Below are 17,202 nucleotides of genomic sequence, written 5' to 3'. Positions count from 1 at the left end.
GAAAATGGTTTGAGGAGACATCTTTGGTTGTTTATGGTCTCAAAACACATGGTTGGTTGTTTATGGTCTAAGGAGACATTCATTGTTTATGGTCTGAGAAGACACTTCGATTTGTTGATCAGCCCTTCATTTGAGATAAATCATCGCTAGTTAGATTTGCTCTCAGCACCTTACAGATATTCCTGCAAAGGGCGCTAGCAAGATTGTGTTTGAGGATGCATTGTCCAAAGTAGGGTGTCTCTGATATCCACGCACCAACTTGTGGGGGAATGTTAGCAGAGATATGATAGCCACGAATTATGGAATGACTTACCATATTAGCATAGTTTTGATAGCCTCAAATCATGGAGTTTGACTTTATTTACGCATATGTTTAGCCATAGAATATGTTTTGACTTGATTTAATTTCTGTTCTTGTAATATGAGCATGTTTTCTTTTTATCTATAAATACTAGAGTTATGAACAAATGATTTATCTCATTCAAGCCTTTACAGAATTCTCTCCTTTTTCTTCTTTTTATATTTCTTCTGTATTTCTTTTGTTTCATCTCTTTCATGCATCCAAAAGTAATTGCTTTGCTTTCGAGGGACTAATCAGGATTTACAATAACAGTGAAAAGAAAGTGAGTTTTGATTTTTACAATTTTCATATGACATAGAGAGTGCTTAGTTTGATGTTAATTTGATTCCAGAAAAAGTCAGCAGCATTTAATTCCAATACATCTATAGAGCACAAAGGAACCCTAATCCTTCACATAATTGGGAAAAAAAATTTTAAAAATAAAAAATAAAACATTCAAAGCCTCATCAAACCATTAGTTTCATAAGAATTTTGTCACGCCCTGGATTCCAAACCCCGATCCGTGATGAAAGAAAGGAAATTTAAATTAAAATGGAATGTAAACATCCTTATACTTGAGCCACTTCTTTTATTTTATTTCGACATTATATTATATTTTATTATTATTATTCATATCAGTTCATGTAAATATAAATGTGTACGAGTGTAGAAAATTTTCTTCTCTTTAAATATCAGTTCACCTAAATTTTCTCTTTTATTATATGTTTCATATAAATAACCAAGGCAACAAATTCTAAGTATTGAATTATAAATACTAAAAGTGATGAAAACCTAACCAAACCAGGACCACGTGATAGCCCATGTGTAAACTGGAGTGATTAGATTTCTTGTAAGGTCAATCTTTATCTCACTTGAAAGCTCAGCTCTTGACCTTAAGACTTTAGGATCATAGGATCATGCATATCATTCATACCATTTGCATGTCCCCAGGACCACTAGCGATTGGCCTTGAACCTCGTTCTCATTTTTCATGAGGTCTTTGCTTAGGTTGAGTCAGTTCAAGCTTTTGTAAGCTTTGGAAGAAATCAACTGTTGGAATCACAAACCAGGACCATATACCTAATTTATATCATTTGAATTGGTCTCTAGGTTTTAAAATACGGATTTGGACTTAATGGGTTCAATCTTAAAAAGCCTTAAGTGATATTGAGATGACCTCCAATTTGGAACATCTTTTATTCTCCATATTCACAAATAGATGAGGTCAAGGACCTTGAATCAATTTGATTCTTCAAACATGATATTGCTCTTGAGACTCGAAAGGATTTAGGACATGAGTTTATCACATAAATATTTCAAAGTCCTAAAGAAAACTGGAATGGAATTGTGCCTTGATCAAACTCTAAAGTGTTATATATATCATGGTATCAAGCCAATTTAGTTGATTGCTCAGTGAGCTTAAGTCGACTCAAACATTCTAGTGGCATCCCTTGCTTCAGATTTTTCAAACCTCAGTCAACGTCGACATTGTGTCAATCGACTTATATTAAAAAAAACTGAGATGACCAAAAGTTGACTTTTGAGTCAGCTGACTGATTCCTTGATCTGTCGGCTTGCACTGACCATAGAGTTTAAACACTCAAAGGATGCATGTTCAAGTCGACCTTCAACGTAAATCATTTAACTTAACTGATCTAGCCGAACATGTCAACAGCTCTATGAGCCAGTCAACAGTTCATGCACTGAACCCAAAAATCAAACGGCTAGTTCAGCAGTCCCAAAGCATTTCAATTGTCCCAAAGCATATTTATACTTACATTGTGCTGCCCTAGTGTGCATAAGCATTACTGAGATCCTCCAATCATAGTAGAGTAAGTACTAAGCCATTTCCGGTAATGAAAGGACAATAATGCCCCTGTAAATGTCTCAGCATTTGATATACACACCCCTTTTCTGCAGCCCTCAAAGGACAATATACAAAGCTGATATATACAGCTAGGAATTTGTATTTGTGTCATTAGTCTCTCTCACTAGGACCATTGTGCACGTGGCACAATGTTGAGAGTTCATCATTACACCAGAAATAACAATGCAATACCAGAAATGCCCTCACACAGGTTATGTACAGCTGCAGCATCTGTTTGTGTATTTGCACCAGAATATGAACACTGTAGGGTATTGCAGCACCTAGGGAAAGTGTAACTCATTCACACACATAAGTGTAAAGACTAAAATACCCTTGTGACAGATACCAATATAGAATGAGAATCCTTCACACTTTTGACATTCATTTGACATTAATAGGGTAAACCTCAATCAACAAAAACAATCTCCCAGAGCTAGGTTCAGCTGCTTCAGTGATGTAATTCTATCCATGGAGTTTGTTAGATGCCATTCTGACCATATGTGTTTTATCCACCGTTCCTCACTGGTCGACGCATCATTCTTCTTGTCTATATTGATGATATCATCATTATTGGCAATGACATCACTGGGATTTGCTCAAGTAAAGCTTCAATTGGCTAAAGCTTTTGATGTGAAAGACTTTGGGCAGCTCAGATATTTCTTGGGAATTAAGGTTGCTAGATCTAAGCAGGGTATCTCTTTATCGCAAAGGAAGTACGTCTTGGATCTTCTTCGAGACACGGGTATGCTTGGGTGTAAACCTGCTTCCACTCCTATGGATCCTAATCTGAAGATCTCGGCTGAGTCTGGATATCTCCTTTCTGATCCCTCGCAGTATCAGCGCTCGGTAGGAAGATTGATTTATCTTACCAACACCCGTCCTGATTTGGCTTTTGTAGTTAATGTTGTGAGTCAATTTATGCATGCTCCTCATACAACTCATAGGCGGTATATCATATTCTTCAATATCTTAAGTCCTATCCTGGACTTGGATTATTCTAGTCTTCTAGCAGGCAGTTTATGAATGCTTCTCAGAACCCCCACTCTTACCATCAACACCAGGTTGTCATGACCGCTGGTCTTTGTTAGGGATAGAAACTAAAGCACAACGATCTTGAGCCATACTGTGAATCATGTCACTCCTACGACTTTCCTCCTGTTGGACATATGCATAAGCTTGCCTCAAAAATGGGAAGGGGTCCCTACCAGGCACCTAAATACGAATCCAATCATACTCCATGTTAAGCCCGGCTAAAAAATCATACACACGCTCTTTATCCAAAAGTTCTTGAAATTTGGCACTATCACTAGCACATTCTGCTTGAAAGTTCTGATAATAATCCAACTCTTGCCACAGACTATTAAGCTTAGCATAGTATTGTGCAATTGACATATCTCGCTGTTTGGTTTCATGCACCTTTTTCCATAATTCATAGACTTGTGCATCATTCCCCAACTGAGAGTAAGTCTGAGATACAGCCATCCAAATGCCATGGGCCGAATCAAAAAGTTATCCACCACCGATATGTGGTTGCATGGAGTGTAGCAACCAAGACATCACCAGTGAATTGTCTGACACCCATCAATTATAAGAGTTATCGGTTGACTTTGGCTTCTTGCGCTCTCTAGTCAAATAAGCACTCAGGCCACGTGCTTGAATTGACGAAAGGCATGATCGAGACCACGCTGAGTAATTCATCCCGTCCAATTTCATAGGATTAATCTGAAGAGATGGATTGTCAACAATGGACAAGACATGGCCTAATCTACCTCTCAGTAGTTGTAGAGACTTCTGACATCTTATGTCAAGAACATATACAATAGCCAAAGAACAAACATGGAATCTAAGGATGAAATCAACTAGAAATAAGAAGAAACAATTATATATAATTATTAGACCTGAGTTGGATGCTTCAAATCATGCAACCAAACTTCAGAAAATCATCAACACTGTCTAGTTGCACCATTCTATGATAGACGGAAGCAGAAAATCCAATAGAAAAGGCTCCATCAACGAGATCACAACAAACAGCCTCTTTTTCTTCTTTTTTTATTTATTTAGAAGATGGCTTCAAAATCAGGAAAAAAAACTGGCATGTTCTAGAGAGGGGCGATTCAGGATGAAGACTTTTGAGCCTTAACTTGCTGATGTCAGTGTACTGATGCTGACGTCAGCACACTTCTGGCCTTCTTCAAGTTGAGAAAAGAAAGATGAGCACAGAACTTAACCTGTATCTGATACCAAGTTGAATTATAAGGTTTTGGATGATTAGGGTTTAGAGAGGAAAGATAAGAGAAAGAGAGAAGAAGACAAAGTAGAATGTAAGAAAGGGTTGTAGAAAGTTAATTCTGACATCTCTACACCTATATATTTATATTCTTCAGGAAATGTAATTATAATAATTGTGGGATTTGAATTACAATAATTGTGGTCAAATCCCACTGATTATGCTTAATAAATATTCTTGTCAATTCCACTGATTATGCTTACAAAATATTATGGGTAATCTCACTGATTATGATTATTACAAGAATATTACCACATATACCAACAGCTATATAGTATGATTTATTGAAGTTATGGAATTTTATTTGGAGGCCTTTGTGTGATTATTTAGTTGGTAGGAAAAGGTTGCAATAATCCCAAAATCTGTCTTAGTGGCAACCATGTGTCAAAGCCATATCAGTCTTCCTAACACCTGGTCTTATATCACAACCAAAGAGACACGTGTCTGCAGAACCTTACACCTGTTGCTGCCAACTGCCTTATCTTCTATTACATTCACACTTGAATCAAAACAGAAAAGAAATCAGTGCACAGGGAGAAAGAGAGGTCCAGCAGTAAGGTTTTATTGTGAGAAAGACAGAAGGAGGAAGGGAAAGGAAGAAGAAAAAAGGAGTTGGGTTGTAGAATACATCATCACCTCATCCCCATCTTCATTTTTGTCATCTTTGGGTAGGGTTCTCTATACCTTTAGTTGCTTGGAGTGGTTTTACTTCCTAAATTCCTAGGTTTGGCCATGAAATTATCTGTTTTAATTGCTACATGTGTTTCACCCAAATTGATAGTCAAATCCTGATGTTGTTCATCCTTTCTTGAGTTTCTTGTTCCATTTTGCTGAGAAACAACCAGGTCTTGTATATATAAGTTTTGTGCTACAAATGATTACATATTTTCTGTAAACTCACTTCAATGTACCTTTAAACCTCTTTGAAGCTCCTGTTATGGTTTTTCCTACTGGGCTGTTAGCTCACCCTATCATTTTTCAGGTACCCAAAGATCAATTGGAGATTTGGGAGTTGCTGACTAGCCCTATTTAGAGACTGAACTGGTTTTGTATGTTAGGACCGTTAGGTATTTTCTGAAATGCTTGTATAGAGCTGACTTGACGATCTTGATGTAATTGAGGGCCGATTGTATGACATACAATGTGTGGTAAAGGATTTTGGGTGATTGGGACTACATTCTGCTGTGGGTTGTATGTTGAAAGGGGGTGATGGAAAGTAGGCTGGTTTGTGTTTAAACCACAATTTTGGGTTGTGACAGCCCTCCTCTAGGCAACAACGCGGGCGGTGTGACCATTGCGGGAAGCTTGGTCACATCAAATCTCGCTGTTATGCACTACATATTTAATGTATGTTTATTTATTTATTTAATTGGTAAGAAACTCACACCCCCATTTGCCCCTATGAGAACATGAACCCTCACCATCCACTTTGGGAGGTAGAGGAAATGCCACTAAGCTTCAAGGCCCTTGGTAATTTATATTAAAATTATTTACAGAAAAGGAATAAAAAAGATATTATATTATAACCATACACCAATTAATATAAAAATAAAATAATTATAAAAGTGTATTAGAAAGCTAATTTCTCTTCCTATATTCGGACCCCTATTTTGGGGGTATTTCCTTAGCATATGAAATGTTGCTAAGGGGTTTTCGATGCTATTTGTGACTTGTTTGGGCTGCCGGTTTGTTTAGCAGTAATGTTCTTCGCCTTTGCCATGTCTCTTGCAGTTTTTATTGACTTGTTTGGGCTGCTAGTGTGATCGGTAGCATTATCTTCATAGTTGCCGTGTCTCTGGTAGTTTTTATTAACTTGTTTAGGCTGTCGGCGTGTTCAGTAGCCTTTTCCTCGTCTTTCCCGTGTCTCCAGCAGTTTTCTGTTGACTCGTTTGGGCTGTCGATGTGTTCTGCAGCATTGTTCTTTGTCTTCTCTCTTCTCTTTTCATCATTTACACTTGTTACCCGTCATCTCAATGGCAAGTTGGGCATTCATGCTCCAACTTAAGGAGGAGTATTGAAGATTTAATGGAGGAAAATCTTTAAGTAATTGATGTTGTTTCCTATTATTGAAGATTTGATGTTACTAAAGGAATCAATGGAGAAAAATCCTCTTTGTTTTCTATTTTCTAATTCTTTCCATTCACATAATTTCTTCTACTATATAAAGGAGCCTCCACCATTGTATTGTATACAAATTGAGAGAGTATTATAAGAGTGATGTAGCCCTTTGGGCTCTTTATGCCGTGGATGTAGGCCCTAATGGCTGAACCACATAATATCAGTGTATTCTACTTGTTTTATTTATCTCTTCGCTTCCGTTTTATGCTTTACAACATGGTGAAGGTGTACAATAGTCAAATGAGGCACCATGATTTGTGGAGGATTTTGCTCCATTGTTATATAGAAATATTTATAATTGGAAGGAAATTGACCGGATCACCATGATTGGGGGAGGATTTTACTCCACAATTATATAAAAATATTTATATATTTCAACACTCTCCCTCAAGTTGGAGCATGAATATCATGAATGCCCAACTTGCTAAAGAAGCGCCTTGAAAGATGATGAGAAAGTGTCCGGAACAAAGCCAGGAAATTGACCAGATCTTGCTAGGGAAAATAAACTGGAACTCGCCGGAGAAAATGGCTGGAACTAAGCCGAGAAAAGGCCGGAACAACGCCGGGAAAATGGCCGGAGCTATGCCGGGAACATGGCCAAAACTAAGCCGGGAACATGGCCGGAACAACTTCGGGAAATGGGCTAGAACAACATCGGGGAATGCCGAGGTGCTAAACCATCCGAAAAACAGACTGGAAGGGAAAGTGTTAAAATTTGGATGCGAAAATGAAAAATGAAAATATGAAAAGGGAAGAGAGAAAGATGGAGAACACAGACATATACATAGTTCGGCACTAAGGCTTACACCAATGGACAAAGAGCCACTAAGGGCTACATTTTTATTATTCAGATCTACATCATTTCAGTACAAAGAGCCTATATATAGACATGGTAAATATAAGAAAGTATGGAAGGTGTACAATATAGTCAAAGGAGGCACCGTGATTGGTGGAGGATTTTGCTCCACCGTTATATAAAAATATTTATAATTAGAAGGAAATTGCCCGGATCATCATGATTGGTGAAGAATTTTGCTCCATGATTATATAGAAATATTTATATATTTCAACAAAAAGGAATGTGATGACATGGAGAACATGCTTTATGATAATAATACCAATACTCCCCCTCAAATTCTAAATGAGATTTCAAGAACATCTAGGCTCTGATACCATGTTGTAAAGCATAAAACAAAAGTGAAGAGATAAATAAAACAAGAACAACACAGAGATATTACGTGGTTCAGCCACTAGGGCCTACATCCATGACATAAAGAGCCCAAAGGGTTACATCACTTTTATAATACTCTCTCAATTCATATACAATACAATGGTGGAGGCTCCTTTATATAGGAGAAGAAATTATGAGAATGAAAAGAATTAGAAAATAGGAAATAAGGACGATTTTTCTCCATTGATTCCTCTAGTAACACAAATCTTCAATGATGGGAAACATCAGTTACTGAAAGATTTCCCTCCCAGTATTCCTCCATTAAATCTTCAATACTCTCCCTCAAGTTGGAGCATGAATGCCCAACTTGCCATTAAGATGATAAGTAACAACAAATGTGAATGATGAAGAGAGAAGAGAGAAGACGAAGAGCAATGCTACCAAACACATCGGCAGACCAAACAAGTCGATAAAAACTGTCGGAGACACGGCAAAGACAAATACAATGCTACCGAACACACCGACAACCCAATCAAGTCAACAAAAAACTACCGGAGACACAGGCAAAGGCGAGGATAAAGCTACCGAACACACCGGCCGCCCAAACAAGTTGATAACTGTCGAAGACATGGCAAAGGCGAAGAACATTACTGCCGAACAAACCGGTAGCCCAAACAAGTCACAAATAGCACCTAAAAACCCTTAGCAACATCAGATGCCAAGGGAATACCCCAAAATAGGGGTCCGCACCTAGGAAGAGAAATTAGGCTCTGATACCATGTTAAATTTTGGATGCATAAATAAGAAATGCAAATATGAAAAAGGAAGAGAGAAAGATGGAGAACACAGGCATATACATGGTTCGGAACTAAGGCCTACATCCATAAACAAAGAGCCACTAAGGGCTACATTTTTATTATTCAAATATGTATTTTGCTTGAGTACAAAGAGCCTATATATAGGCACGATAAAAATCAGAAAATATGGAAGGTGTACAAGTCAAAGGAGGCACTATGATTCGTAGAGGATTTTGCTCCACCGTTATATAGAAATATTTATAATTGGAAGGAAATTGACCGGATCACCATAATTGGTGGAGGATTTTACTCCGCAATTATATAGAAATATTTATTTATTTCAACAAAAGCGTTAAAAAGGGAAACGCATCCCAAGAGCTATACAAAAACCAAAACCAAAAAAGGTGTCCTATGGACCCAAAGAACCCAAAAAGTCCACGATTTCATCTAAAGATATACAATTTCTCCCCATCACCCAACTAAAAAGATAACTAATAATAGAAAACTTCAACGCCCCAATGGAGGATTCCTCCCCATGAAAAGATCTTCTATTCCGCTCTTTCCAAAAACTCCATCATACACAGAGGGGGGTCACCATCCAAAAGTCATAAGCATGAACTCCCACCATGTGGCCCCTCCAAACGTCAATCAAATCCCTTGAAGTCCGGGGCATAACCCATTGGACACCAAACAGACCAAAATAAAATAAATAAGAAAGGAAAATATCCAAGTTATCATGAAAAATATATTGCATTCTAGAAACGTTCGTATCGAGATGCACACCTCTGTAATAGAAAATTTTCAGGCTTAAGTAACAATATATGCATTCATAGGTTCTTTCATGACGATGCATACAGGTTAAATGCATTACATATCCTAATAATACCTATCGTTAACATGTCAACAGTATATAGCTATGGCTGTGCGATTAGATTTAACACTCATATAAGAAGCATTATTAAATTGGATAAGAAAGTGAAAAGAACTTCAAACAAAAACCTCCAAGGGAAATCATGATTAAATGGTGTTCTTTCTGCCGATTTTCATTTATTAACCCATTCCATGATACAGCTTGTGTATCTTCTCACCTGTCTGGTCTCTTTTGCATTTCTGATTAGACCATCGAGACAGTCATTGATGACCTTAAGGTCATTATGGAACTTTCGCTGCCTGGGGACTATCCATCTTGCCAAGGGGATTTTCCAATAAGGAATGTAGAAGGTTGACCGATGCTCAGCTTCAAAAAGAGTACCATATACTGCCTGTAATATATTGTAGAAGTGCTGACCATAAGTTAATATCAGTCAACATATCAGACATCTAGGGGGTGGAATAAACAGGGGAAAAGCAAAAACAAAAAATAAATAAATAAATGAAACGAAGATCTAAAGAACAAAATTCCCTAGAAGTTGGTAAATCAGTATGAGAAAGTATCGGCTTTTATGATTTAAGTAGAAATATACTGAAGCTAAGCATGTTAGTTTGATGGATGGCCGACCCTATTCATATGGGAAAAAAAGGCAAGGATGATGATGATAGATTGATGGAACTTATTGTCAACTTCCCTTAATTTCAGAAAATAAGGAACTCCTATGAGATCCTTTGAGTTTCATATTCTTCTTAATGTTCTTGTTCAGGTAAGGATAAGGATTAGAGTAGTAGATGGCTCTTTGCCATTTTGTCTCTGGAAAAGGTTTTATTTGTAGTTCTGCATCTATATCACTTTGATGTTCAACATGCCCTAATTTATCTACTAACCTTCTTGAAAAACTCATTGAATTGTTCCGTAACATTCTTTCCTACTCACAGCATTTTTAAGGAGCTGGGGAAAGGCAGATCAGTTGACGGTGTTAAGGCACATGGAGGTTTATATCTACTAGAGACATCATCTTGTTCCCAATCTATGAATTTATCTCGCCAGTCAAGCCCTTCAGGTTGATGGTAGTCATGCACTCCAAAGATTACATCGGTAAAATCCATCTTTGGAGCCTTGGAAATGCTTTTTCCTCTTTTCAATTAAGAAGTGTGATAGCAATAATTTTATTTGTGATGTTTTTTGACTTTTTAAACACAAATGGAATTATTGTCCTAGTAATAGAAATAAAAGCATAGCTCCTTTCACTGTGTTTCAAGTGTGCTTGGGTAAATTATTATAGGTCTAGAGAGAGGTTTCGAATACTAAGGAGGCTGTCCCGGCTGTATGTAAGTGGGCAGCACTCCTAAAGGAAAGTCTGTACTTGGAATTTTCGAGAATGGTCTGAGGAGACATTAAAGATTGTTTATGGTCTAAAGAGACACTTTGATTAGCTGACAGGATTTGTGGTGTTTTGAAGTCGTTTAATGTCGTGTGATAAGAGCATGGTAGCTCCTTAAAGAAAATCATGTGTTTATTGTGTGATTGCTTTACTTAACTTCAAAGTTTTATATACGACTATAAAATGGATTAATCCATCTAATTGCTTGTAAATTTTATTTTTGAACTGTCGCTAACTTAGTTTAAATTCCAAAATTCGTTAATTAGTTGAATAAGAACTATTCTCCCACTCCATGTTTAGATCACGACCTTGCACTACTCTATATCAGATATTCGAGATTTTTGGGAAGACTTGTACATCATTCTCAAATGTGTCTAACTATAGCACATGCAGACTCTAATACGTGTGTTCTTGGTCAATATATGCATGGCCCTCACGATGGGACAAGGGCTAGAACAATGGAGCTTTCAAGAGACTAAACTTGATCTCTTGACCACAAATCACAAAACAAATGAAGGCTAATGTACACTATAACTTGAAGGCTTTGATTTCACTCTATTTGACTTGATTTTGAAAGAGATACAAGCCTCTATTTATAGGCTATACCTTCAATACAAATTTACTAACATTCATCTCCCTTTCTCATGATTCACTTCCCCTCCCTCGGGGGTCATAAAAGGGTATAAAACTTACATATAGCACTTCACCTTTCTCAGGCGATGTGGGATCATAACACCCTGTAACCTGCCAATGCTCGCCCACATCACACCCGTCCATAGAGGTCGTCACAATGAACCCCTATGGGGCCCAATGTCCTCATTGACCACACTTCCGACTGGATTCCGGCTCTGATACCATTTATAACAGCCCTCACCCTATCCAGACACAATATTGTCCGCGTTTTGGCTCCCCCGGACCAAAGACTCGTCCATCCCGGTACTACTCCAAGTTAAGCACGCTTAACTCTAGAGTTCTAGTAGGTTCACGGCCATCACGGCTTTAAACTACCAGAACTCTGGAGTTAAGTGTGCTTAACGTGGAGTAGTACTAGGATGGATGACCCCCTGGGAAGTTTCTGATCCGGGGGAGCTAAAAGCGAACAATATTGTGTCTGGATTGGGTGAGGGCTATTCATCTCCCCTAACATGATTCATCTCCCTAAACAACCATTATTATAAATCCAAAAGTCACACAAGAAAATACATTAACCATAATAAACTACGCATGTATGTAGGACCATGCATGTATGTAGGAAAACAAAAGAATCTAGCTTAACATTCTAACACCCCCTCTTAAGCTAGACATCCTTTTCTTTTCTTTTTTTGATAAGTTCTTAAGCTAGACATCTTTATCTTGACAAGCAACTCCCTCTTCAAGGGTAGACATCTTTATCTTGACAAGCAACTCCCTCTTCAAGGGTATGATCTTGAGACTTGCAAAACTGAACTTTAATTTCTCCATCCTTGACTAAATCTCGAATGAAATGAAACTTAATCCTGATGTGCTTGCTACTAGCATGAAACATAGGATTCTTGGACAATGATATAGCTGAATTGTTATCACAAAACAACTTTGTGGCTTTATCTTGCACTTCGTTCAATTCCTCCAGAATCCACTCAACCGCATAACTTGACAACCAGCCGATGCAAGGGCAATATATTCAGATTCCGCAGTAGAGAGTGCCACAACAGGTTGTTTCTTTGATGACCATGAAACTGCACTAGAGCCAATGTTAAAAACATGTCCAGAAGTGCTCTTACAACCATCAACATTTCCATCCCAATCAATGTCGCTAAAACCAACCAATTTTTAATTTTCAATATGAGAATAATGGAGACCATGGTTAATTCTTCCCTTCACATAAATCAGAATTCTCTTCCCAAGTTTCCAATGAACATCTCTTGGTGATTCCATGAAGCGGCTAAGACAATTTACCGCATAAGTGAGATCCGGTCTTGTAGTAGTCAAATACATAAGACCAGCAATGAGACTTCGGAAGAGTGTTTGATCAATCATTAACTCTCCATCATTTTTCCCTATCTTTAGACCAACTTCTATAGGAGTACTGATTGGTTTAACATCTTCCATTCTAAACCTCTCCAACAACTCTTTTGCATTTTTTTTTTTTAAGAGATAGAAATCCCATCTGCATTTTGTTTTACTTCAATTCCAAGAAAGAAATGAAGTAAACCCATATCTGTCATCTCAAATCTTTGCATCATGGCCTTCTTAAAATCGTCAAACATTTCAACACTATTGCCCGTGAATATTAAATCATCCACATATAAACAAGAAATGAGTATATCACCTTAAGAGTTTTTCTTGGTATAGAGAGTGTGCTCATATGGGCATTTGTGAAACCCATTCTCTTGAAAGTATGCATCAATTTGGCTATACCAAGCCCTCGGTGCTTGCTTCAATCCGTGCAAATCCTTCTTCAATTGACATACCTTTGTTTCTTCATTTTTCTTCACAAACCAAGGGGTTGGTCAACATAAACCTCTTCTTGTAAGATTCCATTAAAAACACTGACTTCACATCGATTTGAAAAGACTTTCCAATGATTTTGAGCTGCAAGTGCTAACATCATACGAATGGTGTCAAAGCGGGTACAAGAGCAAAAACTTCACTATAGTTTGTTTGTAACCTTTGGCAACTAGCCGAGCTTTGTACTTTTCTCAGTTTCACCTTCCGTATTTAACTTGGTCTTATACACCCATTTTACTCCAATGGACTTCTTTCCTTTTGGAAGATCAACAAGCTCCTAAGTATTATTTTTCTCTATGGCTTCAATTTCTTGATCCATCACCCTGATCCACTTTTCATCCTCAAATGCTTCCTCAAAGGTGATAGGATTGGTATCAATGAACACGGCAAACTGTATACCACCATTAGTAACCATAACATAACCATTTGATGGATACCTTTTGGATGGTTGATATGGCCGATTTGATTTCCTTATTGGTCACAAATTTTGCTCTTCAAGTTCATTTGTGTCTTCAGCACCCTTATCAGAAGGTGATGAAGAAGAAGATGATGGAGATGGTGGGATAACACCTTCACTTGGTTCTTCCGGTCTTCTTCAAGGAAAATTGGACTTTGCTTTTCATTTTCATTCCATTGCCAAGATTCTTCTTCAGTTAATTTCACATCCCGACTAACAATGATTTTGTTGGTTAGGGGATTGAACAACTTGTATGCTTCGGCTTTCTCACTATACCCAACAAAAATGCATTTCTCATATATTATCCAACTTGCTTCTTGTTTGATCTGGAATATGACAGTAGGCAATGCTGCGAAATATTCTTAAGTGACTAACACAAGGCTTCCATCCACTCCAAGCTTCTTGAGGAGTCATATCTTGCACACTTTTAGATGTTGCACGGTTAAGAAGATACACAGCACATGCCACAGCTTCTGCCCAAAATGTATTAGGCGTTAGTTTGGCTTTAAACATACTTCTAGCCAACTCCATAATTGTTCTGTTTTTCCTCTCAGTGACCCCATTTTGTTGGGGTATATCGGCCAGTAAATTGATGCCTAGTACCATTTTCTTTCAAGAAAAACTCAAATTTCATCAAATGTATATTCACCTCCTGGATCGGAACACAGTTTTCAACATGTATCCACTTTGCTTTTCAACAAAGGCCTTGAACACTTTGAAATGTCCAAACACGTCTGATTTGTTTGAGATACCCATGTCTTTCTACTATAATCATCAATGAAAGTGAGAAAATAACAATTACCTCCAAGTGATGTTGTATTCATAGGGTCCACATAAATTTGAGTGCACCAACTCAAGTGGATAAGAAGCTTTCCGGGCCTTCCCAATTGGAAAAGACTTTCTTTGATGCTTTCCAAGTGCACATCCTTCACATACCTGCACTTGATGATCAATGTCCGGCATTACCGTCACCAAAATCTTCTTGCACATTATAGACAAAGTATTAAAACTCAAGTGCCCATAACGAAGATGCCATAGCCATGAAGAATTATTCATGAGTGCACTTTAGCACGCTGATTTCTCATATTGGCTACTCAAAGCAAACATGTAGTTTGGGGACATCTGCAGCTTCGTAATTAAAGAGTCGTTTCTGTCTCTAATTACGCAAAGATCATCCTTAAAATGAATGTCATGTCCTTTCCGAAGAAGCTGGCCAACACTTAAAAGATTGTAATTCAAATCTGGAACATAGAGCACATTGGAGATCTGCTTTCGTTCTCCTTTCTTTGAAAGAAAAAGAATATCTCTGCATCCTTTGGCCAAAAGCTTTTTATCATCACCGATTTTGACTTCAGATTGAATTGTTTTGTCAAGATTGATAAATGCTTCTTTGTTTCCAATCATGTGATTGCTGCAACCACTATCAAGATACCATGTGTCACCTTGAGAAATTTCACTGGCTTTGCAAGCAAGCAAAATCATTTCATCATCCTCTCTGAATTTTTTTCATGCATGAAACTTGATTCCACTCCTTCCTGTTCGGGCTTAAATCTGCAATACGCCTTGGTGTGCCCATATTTCTTACAATTATAACATTGAATTGAGATAGATTAGAGTGGTGACCTCTTCCTCTACCTCTCCTTCTTGAGTGAACATTGTTGCTTGAAGGACCTTGAGAATAAAATTATTTTTGGTCTTTTTCATTAGCATAGCCAACACCACGACCACGACCACGCGCATTTCCTACTCTACCACAATTTGATCCACCTCTTCGTCTTCCTCTTCCTTTAAAAGAGACTTGGGATTGAAAAGCTTGCTCAAGAGGAGATGAGTCAAATTGCTTTGGGTGCAATTCATGTGATTGAAGAGAACCCATTAAACTATCTAATGACCAAGTGGACAAGTCTTTATATTCTTCAATTGCCACCATAATATATTCAAATTTGCGAGTCATGCTACGAAGAATTTTTTCCATAACCCTTTTGTCTTCAATTTGTTCTCCATTCACTCTCATTTGGTTGACAAGAGAGATTACCTGATTGAAATAAACTTCTACCGATTCTGACTCTTTCATGCGCAACATGTCAAATTCGCCTCGCAATGTTTGCAATCTTGCCATTTTTACTTTATCTTCTCCTTTATATGAAGCTTGAAGTGTGTCCCAAGCTTGCTTTGCCGATGAAATTCTTTCAAAAATAACTTCATCTACAATTTGGTAGATAAAAAACAATTCCTTCTTGTCTTTCTTATGATTTTCTTTCAACTCACTCAGTTGTTGTGGAGTGAGAGTTGTTTGATCCGTTGGCTCTGTATAACCAGTCTCAACAATCTTCCATAAATCTTGGGATCCATACAGGACCTTCATTTGGATGCTCCATTGAGTAAAATTCTTCCCATTGAATCTTGGAAGTTGGGGCTGCAACATGTTGTTGTTGGAAGCCATTGATCTTGAACTTGGCTCTGATACCCCCATGATGGGACAAAGGCAAGAACAATGGAGCTTTCAAGACCACAAATCACAAAACAAATCACAAATCACAAATCACAAAACAAATGAAGCCTAATGTATGCTATAACTTGAAGGCTTTGATTTCACTCTATTTGACTTGATTTTGAAAGAGATAAAGCCTCTATTTATAGGCTACACCTTCAGTATGAATTTACTAACATTCATTTCCCTTTTTCATAATTCATCTCCCCTTACATGATTCATCTCCCTAAACAACCATTATTGTAAATCCAAAAGTCACACAAGAAAATATAATAACCATAATCAACTATGCATATATGTAGGACCATGCATGTATTTAGGAAAACAAAAGAATCTAGCTTAACATTCTAACACCTCATCCCACTCACTTAAGGGTAATCTATCATATGATGAAATACCTAAAATTGGATTTGGAAAAAGTAATATTGTTTTTTAATTATGGTTATCTAAAGCAGAAGCCGCAACAGCTTCAGCTTGGGCAGGTTCATCTGATGATCTTGTGGCTTTAAATTTTGATGGGTGATTTTGGATTTGATGTTGGACCTATGTGACTACACTATCATACTGAGACATTCGTCAACATTAATCATAATCCAGTTCAATGTGAGACGAGAAATCATATTGAGATCAACATACATTTCATCAAGGAAAAGCTAAATGATGGAATGATTTGTATGCCTTGGTAGAAAGGTTTTTCATTCAATTGTATGCAAGCTCGGCATGAGAAATATCCGTGCACCAACCTAATTAAGTGTTGGAAAATAATATTTAGAGGATAGGCTTTGTGTAACTATCAGTTATTTATGTAATACAAATACGGGTATAGAAATGAGAAATATGACTCATTCTATAAAACCCTGTTAGCAGATATGATAGCCCCACGATTTATGGAATGACTTACCATATTAGAAGAGATTTGATTGTGCTATAAA

The 17,202-nt window shown here is 37.5% G+C and overlaps 1 protein-coding gene across 4 annotated transcripts in view; it reads right to left on the bottom strand.

Moving 5' to 3' along the window:
- The window catches only part of LOC132268314 (cytochrome P450 97B2, chloroplastic), a 96,073-nt gene that overhangs the window by 32,366 nt on the left and 46,505 nt on the right, over positions 1–17,202 (bottom strand). For 2 of the 4 annotated variants that reach the window (XM_059769161.1, XM_059769159.1), the window contains exon 6: positions 9,669–9,863. The exons of 1 other annotated variant lie outside the window; for it this stretch is intronic. In XM_059769161.1, coding sequence (XP_059625144.1) covers positions 9,669–9,863 — 195 coding nt within the window. The remainder of the gene's footprint in view (positions 1–9,668; positions 9,864–17,202) is intronic. One more of the 4 variants, XM_059769160.1, reaches the window with a different exon arrangement.

This window comes from Cornus florida, unplaced genomic scaffold, assembly GCF_030987335.1.
Source record: "Cornus florida cultivar Cherokee Brave unplaced genomic scaffold, ASM3098733v1 CherokeeBrave_3.0.0_Hap2_Chr08, whole genome shotgun sequence".
In the NCBI taxonomy this organism is placed as follows: domain Eukaryota; kingdom Viridiplantae; phylum Streptophyta; class Magnoliopsida; order Cornales; family Cornaceae; genus Cornus; species Cornus florida.
Note: the sequence above shows the minus strand (reverse complement) of the source record. Positions and strands in the feature narration are given on the sequence as shown.